Below are 15,581 nucleotides of genomic sequence, written 5' to 3'. Positions count from 1 at the left end.
TTGAGACCGGATGTGGGATTGTGCATTTCCGGTAGCTTTACTTTGCGGTCAATCGCTACTGCTAAGATATACTCCAAAATCATGTCCAAAACTCGAAAACGGAAAGATCACGTTAAGTTACAAAGAGGAGAAGGTGGGAACACTCACCACTGTTGTGTTATAAAAAATCTAATGATCAACTTTGACGTTTAAAGAGTTTAGATCGATCAGTTGTTTACATCACTCAACACAAGCAGAACTGCATCACTGCATGCAGAAGACACATCGTCCACATTCTGAAGCACATCTCTGTATAGTGACTGGTCTTATGATTTAAACAGGTAAATGTTCAGCATTCAAACTACAGGTGAACAATAGTCAAACCAGATGTTTCCCGTTATGTCGATATCAGCTAGTCAAGTACACACCTACACAGCATGTAAACAAACCGTGAAAAAGAGCCACACAAAAAAATGAATGATTGCTGGTAAGGGTTTCTATACATTAGTATTTACAAGGGTATGTTGTGACTTACCTTCAAAATTACAGCGGTCCCTCACTATAATGCGGTTCACCTTTCACCTGGCTGTTTCGCAGCTTTTTTAGTGCAAGTTTGCATGCTTATTTTTTTATATCACATTGTGTCCTGCGTCCTGATCGCTGCAGACGATCTCCTCCGTGACGTCTCTCCTGTACAGTACAGAATCGCTGCATCGATGGCTAGCAGTGTAACTCTGAAGTGCAGTACTGTATGTCCACGATGTCAACGAAACGTTTTGCACCGTCAAAAAATAAAATTGGCTACTTGATTTCACCTATCGCTGGTTATTTTTAGAACATAACACCCGCGATAAATGAAGGACAGCTGAGAAATATAACATTTGAATCACTTTTCTCTTTTGCCCTGAGGCGCGGGTAAAAATATTGACAAGTCGATGAACATCATTTACAGATATATTGGGTAAATGCCCGAGACATGTATAGAAATGTAAATCGCCGCTTGATTCATTCATTTGCTTAACTTGTTTTGGACCGTAAACAGGGCGTGAATAGGACACCGGAAACAAAGCTCCCCACAGGAGTTTCCACACCGGAAGTAGCATATGCTAACGTGCACATAGTCAATTCGATGTACAGACTGAATAATAACACTATGAGTAATCAGTGCTTGATGGCTTACTAAGCTTAACGTTTTTCACAACATTGATAACAAACACACACAAAACAACAACAACATATATTATCTAAAAAAAACTTGATTGGACCACATTTTGATGTTCATCCTACATGTTTATTGAGATTGTCTAATGTCTGCGACGGTATCTTCTCCCACGTCTGCGGACACCCGAGGCCTTGTGGGCTCTCCTGCGTCTGCGAACGGGGCGAGAGGCACGTTTGCGTCTATACCTGCGTTGTGGCATCGTCCAAAACGGCGGTACCTGCTCCACGTCACGGGTTCTATTTATGGACTCACCTGGCAACTTTAGTGATGTCACTGCTGATGTTGTCACTGTTGGTGTGACCTCATGACTCATTCATGCCATCTGAACTGTGGTGTAATTATGAGGTCACAGGGGGACGTGAATTTATTCACAAAGTTGAAAGAGAGTTTGGGTCATAACTCAAAGACACAATGATGCAGTCAAATCATTGGAATTAAATATCTGTAAATTACACGATTTAGAGGGTTCTGACATCACATCCAGTCAATCTGTTGTGATGTCAAATATCAATGCCAGACTCGCTTCTCTGTTGTGATGTCAAATATCAATGCCAGACTCGCTTCTCTGTTGTGATGTCAAATGTCAATGCCAAACTCGCTTCTCTGTTGTGATGTCAAATATCAATGCCAGACTCGCTTCTCTGTTCTGATGTCAAAAATCAATGCCAAACTCGCTTCTCTGTTGTGATGTCAAATATCAATGCCAAACTCGCTTCTCTGTTGTGATGTCAAATATCAATGCCAGACTCGCTTCTCTGTTGTGATGTCAAATGTCAATGCCAAACTCGCTTCTCTGTTGTGATGTCAAATGTCAATGCCAGACTCGCTTCTCTGCTGTGATGTCAAATATCAACGCCCAAACCCTTCGACCGACAAATAACACAGAACACGCAGCCAGTGACGCACCAAACACACACCACGTTTAGTGACCAATAAATCAAGCGCCACAGGTGGTGTAAATGACAGCTCAGGGATGTGTAATGATGTTGATTTTTTCTGTTCTTGTTCCTTTTTACCAAGCCGGGTTTGTTGGTCCTTGTTTCCCTCTCCTGCTGAGTTCCTCCTGACGGAGTTCATAAGCCAGTCAAAGATCTGCACGTCACAATGGACTGAGATGTCGACTTCCTCCCACCAAAAGAAAGAAAAAAGTAAAGTCGTCATGCAGCAGGAGAACAAAAAGTCATACTACAGCTACTGCACCCTCTAATTTATTACATTCTTTCAATCATGTGTTTCATAGGGGCCTCGGAGCACTTCTGCACACTAAATGAGCTGTGCTGGAACTTACACCATCACGTAACCCATAAAGGAAATCTCTTATTCATAAAAAGAAACAAATGTTTGCTTTGATTCCTCCTTGAGAAACTGAATGTCACGGTCCTGGGTCGCTGGCTCAGTGTTTCCTGTTTTGTTTTATTAATCTTTGATTTCTTGATGTGTGATGTTAGTTCTTAGGTTTTGGTTCTGTGTCCCCGCTGTTCTGTGTTGGTACTGTGCCTCTACAGAAATAGCATCATAATTTCATATTTTGTCAGCACTTCCTAGCAGTATGTAACTACACAATAAATGTCAGGGTTTGCGTGTTGAGATATGAATGGAGGACCCAAGATGCAGGCACTGCTGATGTGAGTGAGCTTTATTTATGGAGAGTGACATACAAACAAAGGCGAGGGAGGCGAGAAACAAAACTAGCAAAACCTAAACTGGGAAAGCTGAGAACCAAATAAGAAACCTGGACACGAGGGAATGGAGTTAAAACACGATGACAAGCAGGAAAAACAGCATGGAGGAACACAGACGGACCAGTAACGCACACAAGAGCACGAATGCTATAAATTAGTGATGGCCCGCTTGAAGCTGACGCTCCGGCGCGTGTGTCGAAAACACCAACACACCGCTTCAGAAGCACTCTGTCGATGCTCGATTCGTTTGGCCACAGTCACGTGATCAGTGACGTCCAATTGTGAATTGTGAATTCCACTCTGCAGAGTGGGCAATCATAATGAAGCAGTTCAGTTTTTCTGTAGATTCAAGCTGCTCTTCATATTTTTGACCAGCAGATGTCACCACAGAGGACTGTGTTAAAAAGCTTCCAGTAATGAATCGTTTTTCAACACAAGCTTCAGAAAGCTTTGTTTGGCCATCACTACTATAAATACACACAGAGGGAAACGAGGAAACACAGGAGGGGGACACAGCTGAGCCTAATGAATCTGACGAGACGGGTCCTTCATGTACTGTACATGATGCGGGTAGATGCTGTACGTTTATGGGCTGCAGGAGAGACACAGATTTGTGCAGCTGAGGTTGTTTGGGGTGCCTGCGTGTTCGCCTGCTGGGCCTGAGCGAGCCTCTCCACATCTGTGGCCCGGCGGTCTCTTCTCTTGCTGAGGATCTTAACGTAGTTTGCTGGGACGAGCCGGTGGTCTCACCGTCCACGCTGGCCAGGAGCCAGCCACGCACACGGGGCTGTAGCTCTAAACACGAGGGAGACAGTTGTAAACATGGGGCACGCTCACACAAAAGAAGAGCCCTCATCTGTTATTTCTAAGATAAGGAAAACAAAAACAGAAGGTTTTGGGTCAAAGCACTCAGAATCAAATGTCCTGCAGCCAGTAAAAAGCTCATCACCTTTAGGAGCGAGGTTGAGCATCTCTCCAGCTTGCATAGAAAGCTCCTCCTGAGAAGCAGCTGTAAAGTCATATTCTCCTCTGGCCACCACGTGGTCGTCCTCCTCGCTCGCCCAGTTAGTGTCTAAACCAAGCAAGGAAACTGAATGAAAGACATTCATCATTTTAACTGGTCTTAACCAAAAACAAGTCCTTCTGCTTTTCCTTACACTTGTAAAGTAACTAATGGCATATGGAGCTATGGTACCCAATTTATTTGCCACTGAGTTACACAAAGGCACATATGATGTCATACAAGCAGACTCATCTTTACACGTGTACTGCAGCCCTGAACATTACCAGCTTCAGATTCTATTATCAAACTTTGCAACAGCAGCCTTAATTACTTTGAACTCAAAACAATCAGCACCTGCAGCCACTGTCCTGTGTTGAGTACACCTCTCAAAACAACTAAATGTACTCATATGAATATGTGAGTGCTTGCTGTTCCATCTCTTCAGCCTGCTGCACAAACCTGCTGGGGGGACGTCCTCAAGGTGAGGTGTGTGTCTGTATCCTCCCAGGCTGTAGCCGCCACCGTAGCTGTAGCTGTAAGGCCTGTAGCCACCACAGATGGAGCTCCCATAGGGGCTGTAAGAGGGGAGAAGGAGCTGTTGGATGGACAGTAGGACTGCTGGACCTTATGAGGGGGCACCAGGGGCGCCATCCTGGGCAGGACAGAAGGGCTAGCAGGGGTAGAGGAGCCTGTAGCTAATCCTAAATCTGTAGATCTGTTTGGTGACAACATAAAGATAGAATATCAGTAAAATCCACCCATAATTCATTGCAACATTAATTGAGCAAAGCATTAGTTCAGAAACGTCATGGAGTCGAGCTAAACCACAAACTGAATGAACAGCTCATAGAGTGGCTCTCTTCCACAGCGTGTCCTTTGTCCTTTCTCCCTCCCCTCAACCCCAACCAGTCCTCAGAGGCTGCCCCTCCCTATACCTGCTTCTACTGGAAGTTTCTTCCAGTTAAAATGGTGTTTTTCCTTCCCACAGTCACCAAGTGCTCGCTCAAAAGGGCTTGTTTTGATCATTTAGTTTCCTCTGTATTACAATAGGGCCTCCACCTTGCAGTATAAAGTGTCTTGAGGTGACTGTTGTTGTGATTAACGCTATATAAGTAAATCAAACTAGATCCTGCCTCATCTCTTCTCACTACATTTGCAACACCTTTCGGCAGATTCAAATTCCTGAGGATGCCCTTTGGCATCAACACCGCTTCTGAAGTCTTCCAGAGAGCCATGGAACAAATATTCATGGGATATCCATGCGCAGTGATTGTGGACGACATCATAGTGGGAGGCAAAGGAATAGAGGAGCATGACAAAAATTTAAAAAAGGTTCTGGAGCGGGCCAGACAAGTAAAACTCAAACTGAACCCAAAAAAGTGCAAGTTCAGACTTAAAGAAGTGAGCTACGTGGGACACATATTCACTGACGAAGGACTAAAAGCAGATCCAACTAAAATCTCCGCGATCAATGAAATGCCACCACCAGAGGACAAGACGTCTCTCCAACGTTTCCTGGGAGTGATCAACTACCTGGGCAAGTTCATCCCAAACTTAAGTGAACTGTCAGCACCCCTTCGTCAGTTGCTTCACAAGGATGTGGTGTGGAGCTGGACTCAACATCAGCAGGATGCTTTCAACCAACTTAAAACATGCCTCACTAGCCCACCAGTACTTCAATACTATGACATGCACAAGCCAGTGACTCTTACATGTGACGCTTCCCAGCATGGTCTAGGGGCTGCATGCCTTCAGGACAACAAACCTGTGGCATATGCATCAAGAACTTTAACTCCAACAGAGAGAAGGTACGCTCAGATAGAGAAGGAGCTACTAGCTGTAGTGTTCGCATGTTACAGGTTTTACGACTACATCTACGGAAAGCCAGTGGTGATTGAAACAGACCACCAGCCTTTGGTCACAATCCAAAACAAACCTTTCCACACAGTCCCGGCACGGCTACAGCGCATGATGCTACGTTTACAAAATTTCAACTTGACTCTGGTGTACAAGAAAGGCAAACACCTTTACATCGCAGACACACTCTCTCGCACACCAATGCTGGATGAGCAACCTCTAAAGGAAGAGGGGCGCGACTTCGAGGTAATGTCACTTCAGCTCATCTCACCAAAACGCCTACAAGAGCTCACCGAACACACCTCGAAGGACGCTACCCTACAGACACTTGCTCGCTACATCCAGCAGGGGTGGCCAAAACAAGCAAGTAGTGTGCCTATAGAAATAAAACCATTCTTCAGCTACCACGATGAACTAATCATTGACAACAATGTCATTATGAAAGGCAACAGAGCCATCGTTCCAGCATCACTACATGAAACCTATCTGCAGGAACTACACAAGGGACATCCAGGCATGGAGTCTACTAAAAGGAGAGCAAGGGACAGCGTATTCTGGCTGACAATAAACTCTGACATTGAGAACAAAGTCAAATCATGCAGCATTTGCAACAGTCTAAAGCCTCACCAACAAAAACAACCCCTGAAACTACACCAAATTCCTGATCTTCCCTGGTCCATCACAGCCACAGACATATTCGAATGGGACAACCGCCACTACCTCGTGCTCGTGGATTCGTATTCTGGATGGTTTGAAATAGATAAACTTGAAAACCTAACATCTGCCTCAGTCATTAACAAACTCAAACACCACTTCGCAGTACATGGGATACCACAGAAACTGTACTCAGACAATGGCACCCAGTTTACCAGCCAGACCTTTCGTGAGTTTGCCACACACTGGGAGTTCATACATGTCACAAGCAGCCCTGAGTTCCCTCAGTCAAATGGACTCAGTGAAAGAGCTGTCCGGAGTGCTAAAAGACTCCTTGAAACATCAAAAAGAGATGGAACTGATTTCTATTTGAACCTGTTACATCTACGCAACACGCCACGAGACAACATTCTTGGCTCACCAGCACAGAGGCTGCTATCTCCTGTGTGCAAAAAACTGCTAATACCAACAGCAAAAGTGACAACCACTATCAAAAGTCAACTCACAAAAAAGCGCAAAACTCAAAAACAGCACTACGACAAGTCCAGCAAGCTGCTCAGTCCATTAACACCAAACGAGGTGGTAAGATTACAAACACAGAGAGGACATGACAAGATTGGAGTTGTAAGTAAGGTATGTGCTGAACCTCGCTCTTATGTCGTTGAGTCGGGTGGAAAAGAATACAGGCGCAACAGACAACATCTTCTGCCTGTGAGCGAGCCTCAACCCGACAAGCTCGCTACAACACAAGATGAACTGGACACATCTCGACGAGCGGATGAAACTGAACCTAATAAAACACAAACCAACAAACATGAAACAATTCAAGTTCAACTCGACCCACCACAACATGGCACAAAACAGTCAGAACAGGTGATAACACCTACACAATGCCAAGTACGCTCTGATGACAACTTGTACCGAACCAGATCTGGTAGAGTGTCTAAACCGAATAGTAAATACATGGATTAAAAGCACACTGGTGCTGTATCTTCTGTTTTGAAATGTGTTTTATCTCGTGTTATGTTATTGCATACTTGTCGCAGTTATGACAATGATTACTGTGAATTTCATTTGATATTTGAACCTTCATTTCGTTGTGTAATCCATAACCTGATAAGTTCTTCCATTACAGTGGTGTTGTTTGATTTGGGTTTGCCTGAAAAGTGCCAAACTAATAAGAAAAAAAAAAAACTGACAAGGGGGATGTAGACAACAGCAATGTTATGTTTGTCCATACTGCCTCCTGTTGCTGCTGTTACGGAGAGTTCCAGCAGGTGTCGCTGTGGTTCTCTCTAGGGGTTATGTGTACTTCCTGTTATGAGTGTACGGACGTTCATGTTGGCTGCTAATAAAACGCCTGGCATACAATTACAGCGGACTGATTATTATAAGCAAACCTACAGTTGCCAAAAGCACCAAGTTAATACTTGAAAAAACTGCAGCAATACACCAAAATAGAATCAATATTCTGTTTACTTGGTGACAACGCTGCTTTTAGCCTTCAATCAGAAAGCTTGAGTTGGCTAGTTTAGCATCGGGCTAACGTTTAAAGCTTTCACTTTGGGGAAGTAACTCGCATTACTGCTACTGCTGTGTAATCTTGGTTAAATTCACAGCATATTCCAGAAATTACCCTGCAATAACTAACTGTTAGAATAGCGGCACCGTATTGCATCACACTGAGTGCATTTCAATCATTTATCCCGCGAGTTTGCTAGCTAGCAAAATAATAAAAACGATTTTAAAAATTAGCATGTGTAACGTCCACACTGGAGAAAATGATTTACTAGGACTTACGCAAACTCCTCCACAGTGAAAACGTACAAATCCTTCTTGCAGACTCCTTCTTGTATTTTTCGTTTTCCAGCAAACACTCATTAAAACGGCCTCCAGCACGTTAGTGCGCTCACCCCCGACTGTTCGGGGAGGGGGGGTCACACATTGAAACAGACTGACGTGCAGAGGTACAAGGCAGCCCAGGTAGAGAAATGTTGCTTTTAGACTTTGCCATTTTATTTCTCTATCTGATAAGAAAACTATTCAATCATATAGTTATTTGTGGTGAATGAAATACAGTTTCAAGACGTTTTAAGCACCAAATCCGAAATAGAAGCACTACAATATATCCAAGATTTTTCAAGGATTTCAAGCACCCGTACGAAACTTGCATATGCAGTTGATGATTGTTAAAATAAAATAGAACATTTTCATCAATTTCTTGTTTGCTCCGAAATCTACGACATGGCTATATACAGAAAAGCTCGACATGTTATGCAAAAGAAAAAAATACACGAACAAAAATTCTCGTAATTGTCAGTTTCGTAATTTCAAAATTCTCCAAAACTAACATTTTCTTTGATTGACTCATATTAAATTGCCTACGGTCAAATTTAGTGTGAACAACATTACACAAACAAACATGTGTGTGTGCGCCTGCGCATACATCAGAATCACTTTGATCCCTTGTGACGCGGTAGCTTTACTTCGATCCTTCATGACGTGGTAGCTTTGCTTTGATTTAAAACCCATAATACGAGCGCTCACCCATTATACTTTATGGCATAACGGACGTCGACCTGACACCAACCCAAACCCTTTCCAGATGTTTTCAGAGCATTTTACAAAAGAAACCAAAACAAGTTCAGTTTTGTTTCTAACCAATTCACAGAGCAAACAGACAGATCGTGGCTATTAAAGTCAACAAGAGCGACCCTGAAATTCTGCAACAGGTAAAACTGACCAAAGAACAATTTCAATACGAGACAGATTATCAATCCAAGGAAAGTCGATATATAAAAGCGTTTCAATGACCTCGAACAACTACTGAAGGTTAGGCGAGCACCTGAAAATGGTCAACCATTATTTGTTAGTCTAATCAAACAGATGTTGGCCATGTTTCTGAGGTCGTTTTCTCCTTTTTTATGTTGTTCTTTCAGTTTTTCTCCTGAGATGAGGTATGAAGTGTCTGTGGTGCAGCTGATCTGGTCTGTCTCGAGACAGTCCAGGCTGCACTCACCTGCAACAGGTGGAGACTCACCAGAACATTCAGACCTCACAAATTGTGTCTTTCTCAACTCTTCTATAAAGGGTTTCTCTCAGGAGGGGAAGGCAGTGAGGCCTGGAGGAGGTCCATCCTATCACGAGGGCTGGCTAGGCTTTCGCAGCCTGTGTGAGTGTATGTGTGTGCACGACCGTGTTTATTGTTTTATATATTTCAAAAAGACGCATGTCCTCACATCTGCAGTTTCTTTGGTGGATCTGGTCTCGTCTGTCTTGAGACAGTCCAGGTTGCATCCACCTGTAACAGGTGGAGACTCACCAGTACATTATGAACTCTGAATGTGTGTGCAGTGTGCGCAAAAGTTTCATGTTCAGATTTCTTTGGGGGCGTTTATCTCTGAATGTGTGTAAATGTATGTGCATTCATATGTGCCTGCATGGAGATCTGAGGTTGGCTGCTAGGATGGACCTCTGCACATAATCACAAGTGTGTGAAAACATTTCCGTGTTTGGATTTCTTTGGGGCGGTCCATTAATGTAAAGAGCGGTGAGGCGGCCCGCTCCTGGTTTTTCCTGCTTTCTTTCCCGCACCTGGAGGGCGTCGCAACCTCCTCATGAGGGCTGGCTAGTTTTTGGGAGTGTGTGTATGTGTCTGTACAACTGTGCTTATTGTTTTGTGTATTCCAAACTAACAAGATTATGACATCACATATATTTAGACTCTTACCACCAATTTGATCCTTTGATCCTTGAATCCATAAATAGGGGTGAGAAGCGATGACTTTTAGTCCATTAATCACAGCATTTATGTTCGCAGAATTGAAACGTTCACCAGAGAAGTATTTTGAAACATCTGGATCCTTTTTGGAGTAACTGTTTACAGATTCCAACATGTCTCAGAGAAAACAACCCTACAGATTTTTAAGGTAAGTTTTCTTACTGCTGGTCACGTGATGGTGTCAGACTGAGCGGAGGTCTTTCCTGATGTTGCGGGAATTGCCGTCTTGTGTGTGGCTGGGTGCAGTAAGGAGTGTATGTGATGTGTGTGTGAGCATGCGCGTGAAGGAAACGCGGGGAGCGGAAGAGGAAAAAAAGAGAGAGAGAGTGTGTCCTGGGTAGAGAGGGCGACCGGGAGCAGCGTTCTAACGGGCTACAGCCTATGCAGTGTGTTTTCAAAGTGTGCAGTACTGTTATTAAAGCCTCATCTCTTCAGTACTCTCCGGTGTCCCGGCTGATTTCTGTCTGCCTCACTACTCCACAAAAGTGAAGGGAGTTAACCCCGAAGGAGGACAAACTTTGGCCCTGGAGGAAGCATCTCCCCTCGCGTCTCCCGACCACGGTCAGGGGACTGACGGCGAGGAATGGTTAACACTGAGCTCCCGCCACCACTGAGCATATCTTGCTTTATTATCGATACGTTCTGCACAACCTTGAGGGATAAAAACTTTAAACAAGAGTCTGTTAAAATGCCTCCTACAAGAGCTGCAAAATCTGCATCCAACAAATCTCCTGAAGAGTCACAAGCGAAAGAGGGTATGTCGACGACCACAGCTACCACGCCAAGTACACCTGTGGACGCCGACGCGCTCGCTGCGGAAATATCAAAGACAGTCGTGGACAAAATATCTACTATGATGGAGAATAAATTCGATGAGCTCTCATTATCACTAAAAAATATATCAGCACAACTGGAATTAAATTCTCAACGGATCTCTGACACGGAGAATCGCATTTCAACTGCAGAAGACTCCCTGTCAGGTATGGAAACTAGACTGGCTGATATGGAGACTAAAGTGAATATTCTTACGGAAAAATGTCTAGACTTGGAGGGCCGGAGCCGAAGAGACAACAATGTAATTCTGAACTTAAAGGAAGGCACTGAAGGTCGTGAACCGGTGAAATTCCTCGAAGGCTGGCTACCGACTTTGCTGAGTATTCAAACTAAACAGGGGAAAATCAAAATCGACAGAGCCCATCGGTCCATTGGATTATCGAGACCTAATCACCCTCGTGCAATGATTATTAAGGATTAGGATCCTCACTGCAGCTAAAGATAATGGCCCCCTGACTTATGATGGACAAATCATTCATATTCGACAAGATTTGGCAACAGGAGTAAAAGGGATGCGACGCGCGTTTAACGGAGTGTGCCAAAAACTTGTCCAGAAAAATATGCGCTTTTATATGCGCTATCCTGCTACACTAAACTTTTCCCACGGAGGGAAAAATGACTCCTTCCATAAATCTGAAGATGCTCTTGCTCTTTTGGACAATTTGAGTTAAATTGAAGTACACCGACAGCAATTGATTGAATATGTTATAACAAAAAAAAAAAAGAAAGCTGAGCTGATATGACTGATCTTAAAATAATTTCTTTAAGGGCTGAATAATGTTGTTAAATGACAAAAAACTCTTTCATTTTTGAAGAAGGAAAAAACACAAATTGCCTTAGTTTCAGAAAGTCATTTAAATGATTTGGAACACTCAAAACTAAAAAGAAGTTGGGTTGGCCAAGCTTTTTACTCATCCTATAATACAAAAAGTAGAGGAGTAGCCATCCTTATCCATCGTAATTTGCCTCTAACATAGAGATAGACATAACTTTAAGGGTCAGGTAGAATTTGTAGCAGTTGTTGTGTACAACTGGTCCAAGCAGATGCACTAACTGAATTTAAGAGACAAGTTCTTGCATGAGTTTGAACCAATAATACAGACTTGTAATGAATGCTCTTCCTTACCAGTGAATCCCGAAGCTCTTTTGAAATATCCTGTGTTGTCTGTGTTTCCAAATCCATGAGAGATGCTTGAACATGAGTCTCCTTTTATATGAACTCAAGACTCCTCCTTCAGTCCCACCCACATTTAAGTCAATGACATTCAGTCATGAAACCAATGGTTGGCTAACGACTGTTGTAGCGGCCCATTGTATTTTGGTTTCCTCTTTTGTCTCCAGTAGCTGTTGAAGGTTTTGTGCGGCTTCCATCAGAGGCATCTTATTAACACATAAATCAACGATTTCCCTGAACTATTCAAAATAAAGAATTACCAAAATTGGAGCACTAAGTAAAGCGGAAAACCACAACTGTTTCCATTTGAGGGGTGTCTACTTGATATATTCTTTAAGTGAAACATATACAGTAAAGCCACATAGAATTTTCTTCTATTTGGTGCTCTATTTGAAGTTTGCTTCAAAGTGTCTAATTGCTGTAAACTCATATGCAAGTTCACTTTGATGGGTGCACTTAGGAAAAGAACCACCATTGATATGAAGCACAGGACATGTAGCTTCAAATATTTATGAATTTCTTATGCATAGCTCTAATCCATGATTACTATATTAGACCTAATGAGTACAACAATAATTAGCACGTAATGTACTCAGAATCCAAGTAAGTGCTTAAGTCTTTAATGTTCATGACCAATCTTATGCTTATTGAATACATATATAACAAGGGTATCAGTGAAAAAGCTGATGTCTTGAATGTAATACTTTGTTGCTGAGATCAAGAGTTGATCATGTTGGTAGAGGGTTGATCCTTAGGAGTCTGCAGAGACTTTGTGTGCATCGTTGTAGAGGGTTGATCCTTAGGAGTCTGCAGAGACTTTGTGTGCATCCCAGAGTGTTCTGGCATTCACACCCACATCCTGGGAGCATGGGAGAGGTCGTACCTGCTCTTATTGTTTTGTGGTAGGATGAACGTATCTATATCGTTTTAGTCTAAGTGGCTTTTGTTTAGATGAACTGGTGGACTAACAGACAGCAGCAGGTTTAGCGAAGTCTTTATGGGGTCACACTCTGACCCCCCCCCCCCCCCACACACACACACACACACACATACTTACACAACACACAGGCAAGGTACTCTTTGTTTGTATGTGTAACCCTCTCAAGGTTATCCACGGCTGTTCAAGCCAGTGATTTAATGTTTAATGTATGCAGTACTAATTCCATCCAACAGAGGGCAGTGATAGCGCTATAGTTGTCCTGCACTGCGTTATGCGGCAAGAAGAAGAGCTGCAGCGGAGCTGGTTGATGACATGTCATACATGTATGCCTATATGACATCATACTGTATGCCTATATGACATCATACTGTATGCCTATAGGACATCATACTGTAGCCTGGGAAACGGTTAGCCACACAGGACACAATTACTGGGTTCTTAATGTGCAGTTTTATTGTCAATGCCGACTGAATAAACAAAAAAAATGTCCTTTGACCTTTACTTTTGTCAAACAGCGGCCATATGGACTTGTACTGAACATCGACAGCACGAGAGGTAACGTGGCAAAGTAACAGAATAACCGACTAAACAAAGATGCGCCAATACAATACGAGGAATAAAGGAAATGAAATACAAAACACAAAAATACGGCAGTGACCTCTGTGGGCAGAACAAAATACAAAGAGCTAAATCACACAAGGCTCCTTTAAAAACTGTGGAAGTGTTACATACATTTTTAAAACACTTACATTCCACAGAAATCTCAGCTCACTCAGATACTGGAGCACACAGACGATCTCGCAACTATCCCTTGCATGGAGAAAATGGCCGCTCCACGCTGCACATACAGGTCCTTTGCATCATACATTTCAGAAATACATCATCTTGTTAAAATACTGATGTTTTGCCACTGCACTACAATTATACCAATATGTTTCAATGAGTTATGTGCATGTTTAACAATTCCTTACCAACAATTTAACTCCTTCACAACATTCCCGAAAAGTCCCAAAATGCAGTTCTTGTTAAGTCTTTTTTTGGAAAACTGCAGTTAACCCTTAAGAACTGCTACAATACTATTGTAGCAGTTCAGTCATATAGGCTACAATACTGTATGCCTATATGACATCATACTGTATGCCTATATGACATCATACTTTATGCCTATATGACATCAATATGAATGCATATGTGATATCAAGCTGTCTCGTTCCTGGACTTCAAGGTGGGACAGCTGTGGCAGTGGGGAGGTGGAAGCTGGGCTGGGAAAAATACTGTGAAGAGACCAGGGCATTGGTTTCAGTGAAGGGGACAGGTGGGGGCAAGGCCCAGATGAGGTCGAGGTGCGGGGAGGCAGGCAGGTGAGTTTCAGGCTAGTTGGCAATGCTGTACCAGCAGCTGGTGGCCCAGGTCCAGAAAAGCGGGGATGACTGAGGCGAGAACCCCACTCCAGGAGCCGACTCTGAAGACAGGAAAAAGCAGGTAAGTTTTCACACAGGATCTGGACTGAGCAATAAAACATCACTGACTAACCTGATACTCAGGCCATGACTGATTGAGTGCACAGATCTTATATGCTGCTGGAATAATTGCCCACAGGTGCTCAGCCAGGGAGGAGCAACCAATCTCCACCCAAAGGAGGAGGACCGCTGTTGGAAACCTACAGGTACGCACCCAGACCATGACAACATCAAGCTGGATACCATACATGACATGAAGCTGGATGCAGACATGACATCATACTTTAAGACTTATATGACATCAAGCTGTCTCGATCCAGGACTTCAAGCTGAGGGCATACATGAGATCAGGCTGTATGACACAAATGACATCAATCTGTAAGACTTATATGACATTAAAATGGGGTGATCGTGGCTCAAGAGTTGGCAGTTCGTCTTGTAATCGGAAGGTTGCCAGTTCGAGCCCCGGCTTGGACAGTCTCGGTCGTTGTGTCCTTGGACAAGACACTTCACCCGTTGCCTACTGGTGGTGTCAGAGGGCCCGGTGGCGTCAGTGTCCGGCAGCCTCGCCTCTGTCAGTGCGCCCCAGGGTGGCTGTGGCTACAATGTAGCTGCCATCACCAGTGTGTGTGTGTTGTGTGTGTGTGTGTGTGTGTGTGGATGACTGGATGTGTAAAGCACTTTGGGGTCCTTAGGGACTAGTAAAGCGCTATATAAATACAGGCAATTTACCATTAAGTTTTATGTATTCCATGACATCCAGCTTTATGTCATAAATGATATAAAGATGCGTGCCATGCATGATATCAAACTGTATGCACATATGACATGTTTTTGTCATGATCCTGGTGTTTCCCAGTTTTTGTGTTTGTGTTCTATTTCCAGATTATTGGTTGTTCATGGTTTTGTTCTTTTGATGTTATTTGTTGTTCTTGTTTCTAGTTTAAGTCTCTGTCTTCGTTGTGTTCCATGTGTCATATTTTTTCAGTTTGTCT

General features: G+C 43.3%; 1 protein-coding gene and 1 long non-coding RNA gene across 2 annotated transcripts; one reads left to right on the top strand and one right to left on the bottom strand.

Annotated features, from left to right (window-relative positions):
- Positions 1 to 1,696: 1,696 nt before the first annotated feature.
- On the bottom strand, positions 1,697 to 4,648 carry LOC146504833 (uncharacterized). Its single transcript, XM_085183540.1, has 4 exons — positions 4,645 to 4,648; positions 4,346 to 4,510; positions 3,833 to 3,955; positions 1,697 to 3,678 (listed from the first exon to the last, which is right to left on the bottom strand). The coding sequence occupies exons 1-4, from the start codon at positions 4,646 to 4,648 to the stop codon at positions 3,149 to 3,151; spliced, it is 822 nt and encodes a 273-aa protein (XP_085039666.1). The 3' UTR covers positions 1,697 to 3,148.
- Positions 4,649 to 13,887: 9,239 nt separating this feature from the next.
- On the top strand, positions 13,888 to 15,307 carry LOC146504832 (uncharacterized). Its single transcript, XR_014877556.1, has 2 exons — positions 13,888 to 14,428; positions 14,738 to 15,307. It is a non-coding gene; the product is annotated as an uncharacterized LOC146504832 (long non-coding RNA).
- The last annotated feature ends 274 nt before the right edge of the window (positions 15,308 to 15,581 follow it).

Source organism: Neolamprologus multifasciatus, chromosome 13 (genome assembly GCF_963576455.1).
Source record: "Neolamprologus multifasciatus chromosome 13, fNeoMul1.2, whole genome shotgun sequence".
Classification (NCBI taxonomy): Eukaryota; Metazoa; Chordata; class Actinopteri; order Cichliformes; family Cichlidae; genus Neolamprologus; species Neolamprologus multifasciatus.
Note: the sequence above shows the minus strand (reverse complement) of the source record. Positions and strands in the feature narration are given on the sequence as shown.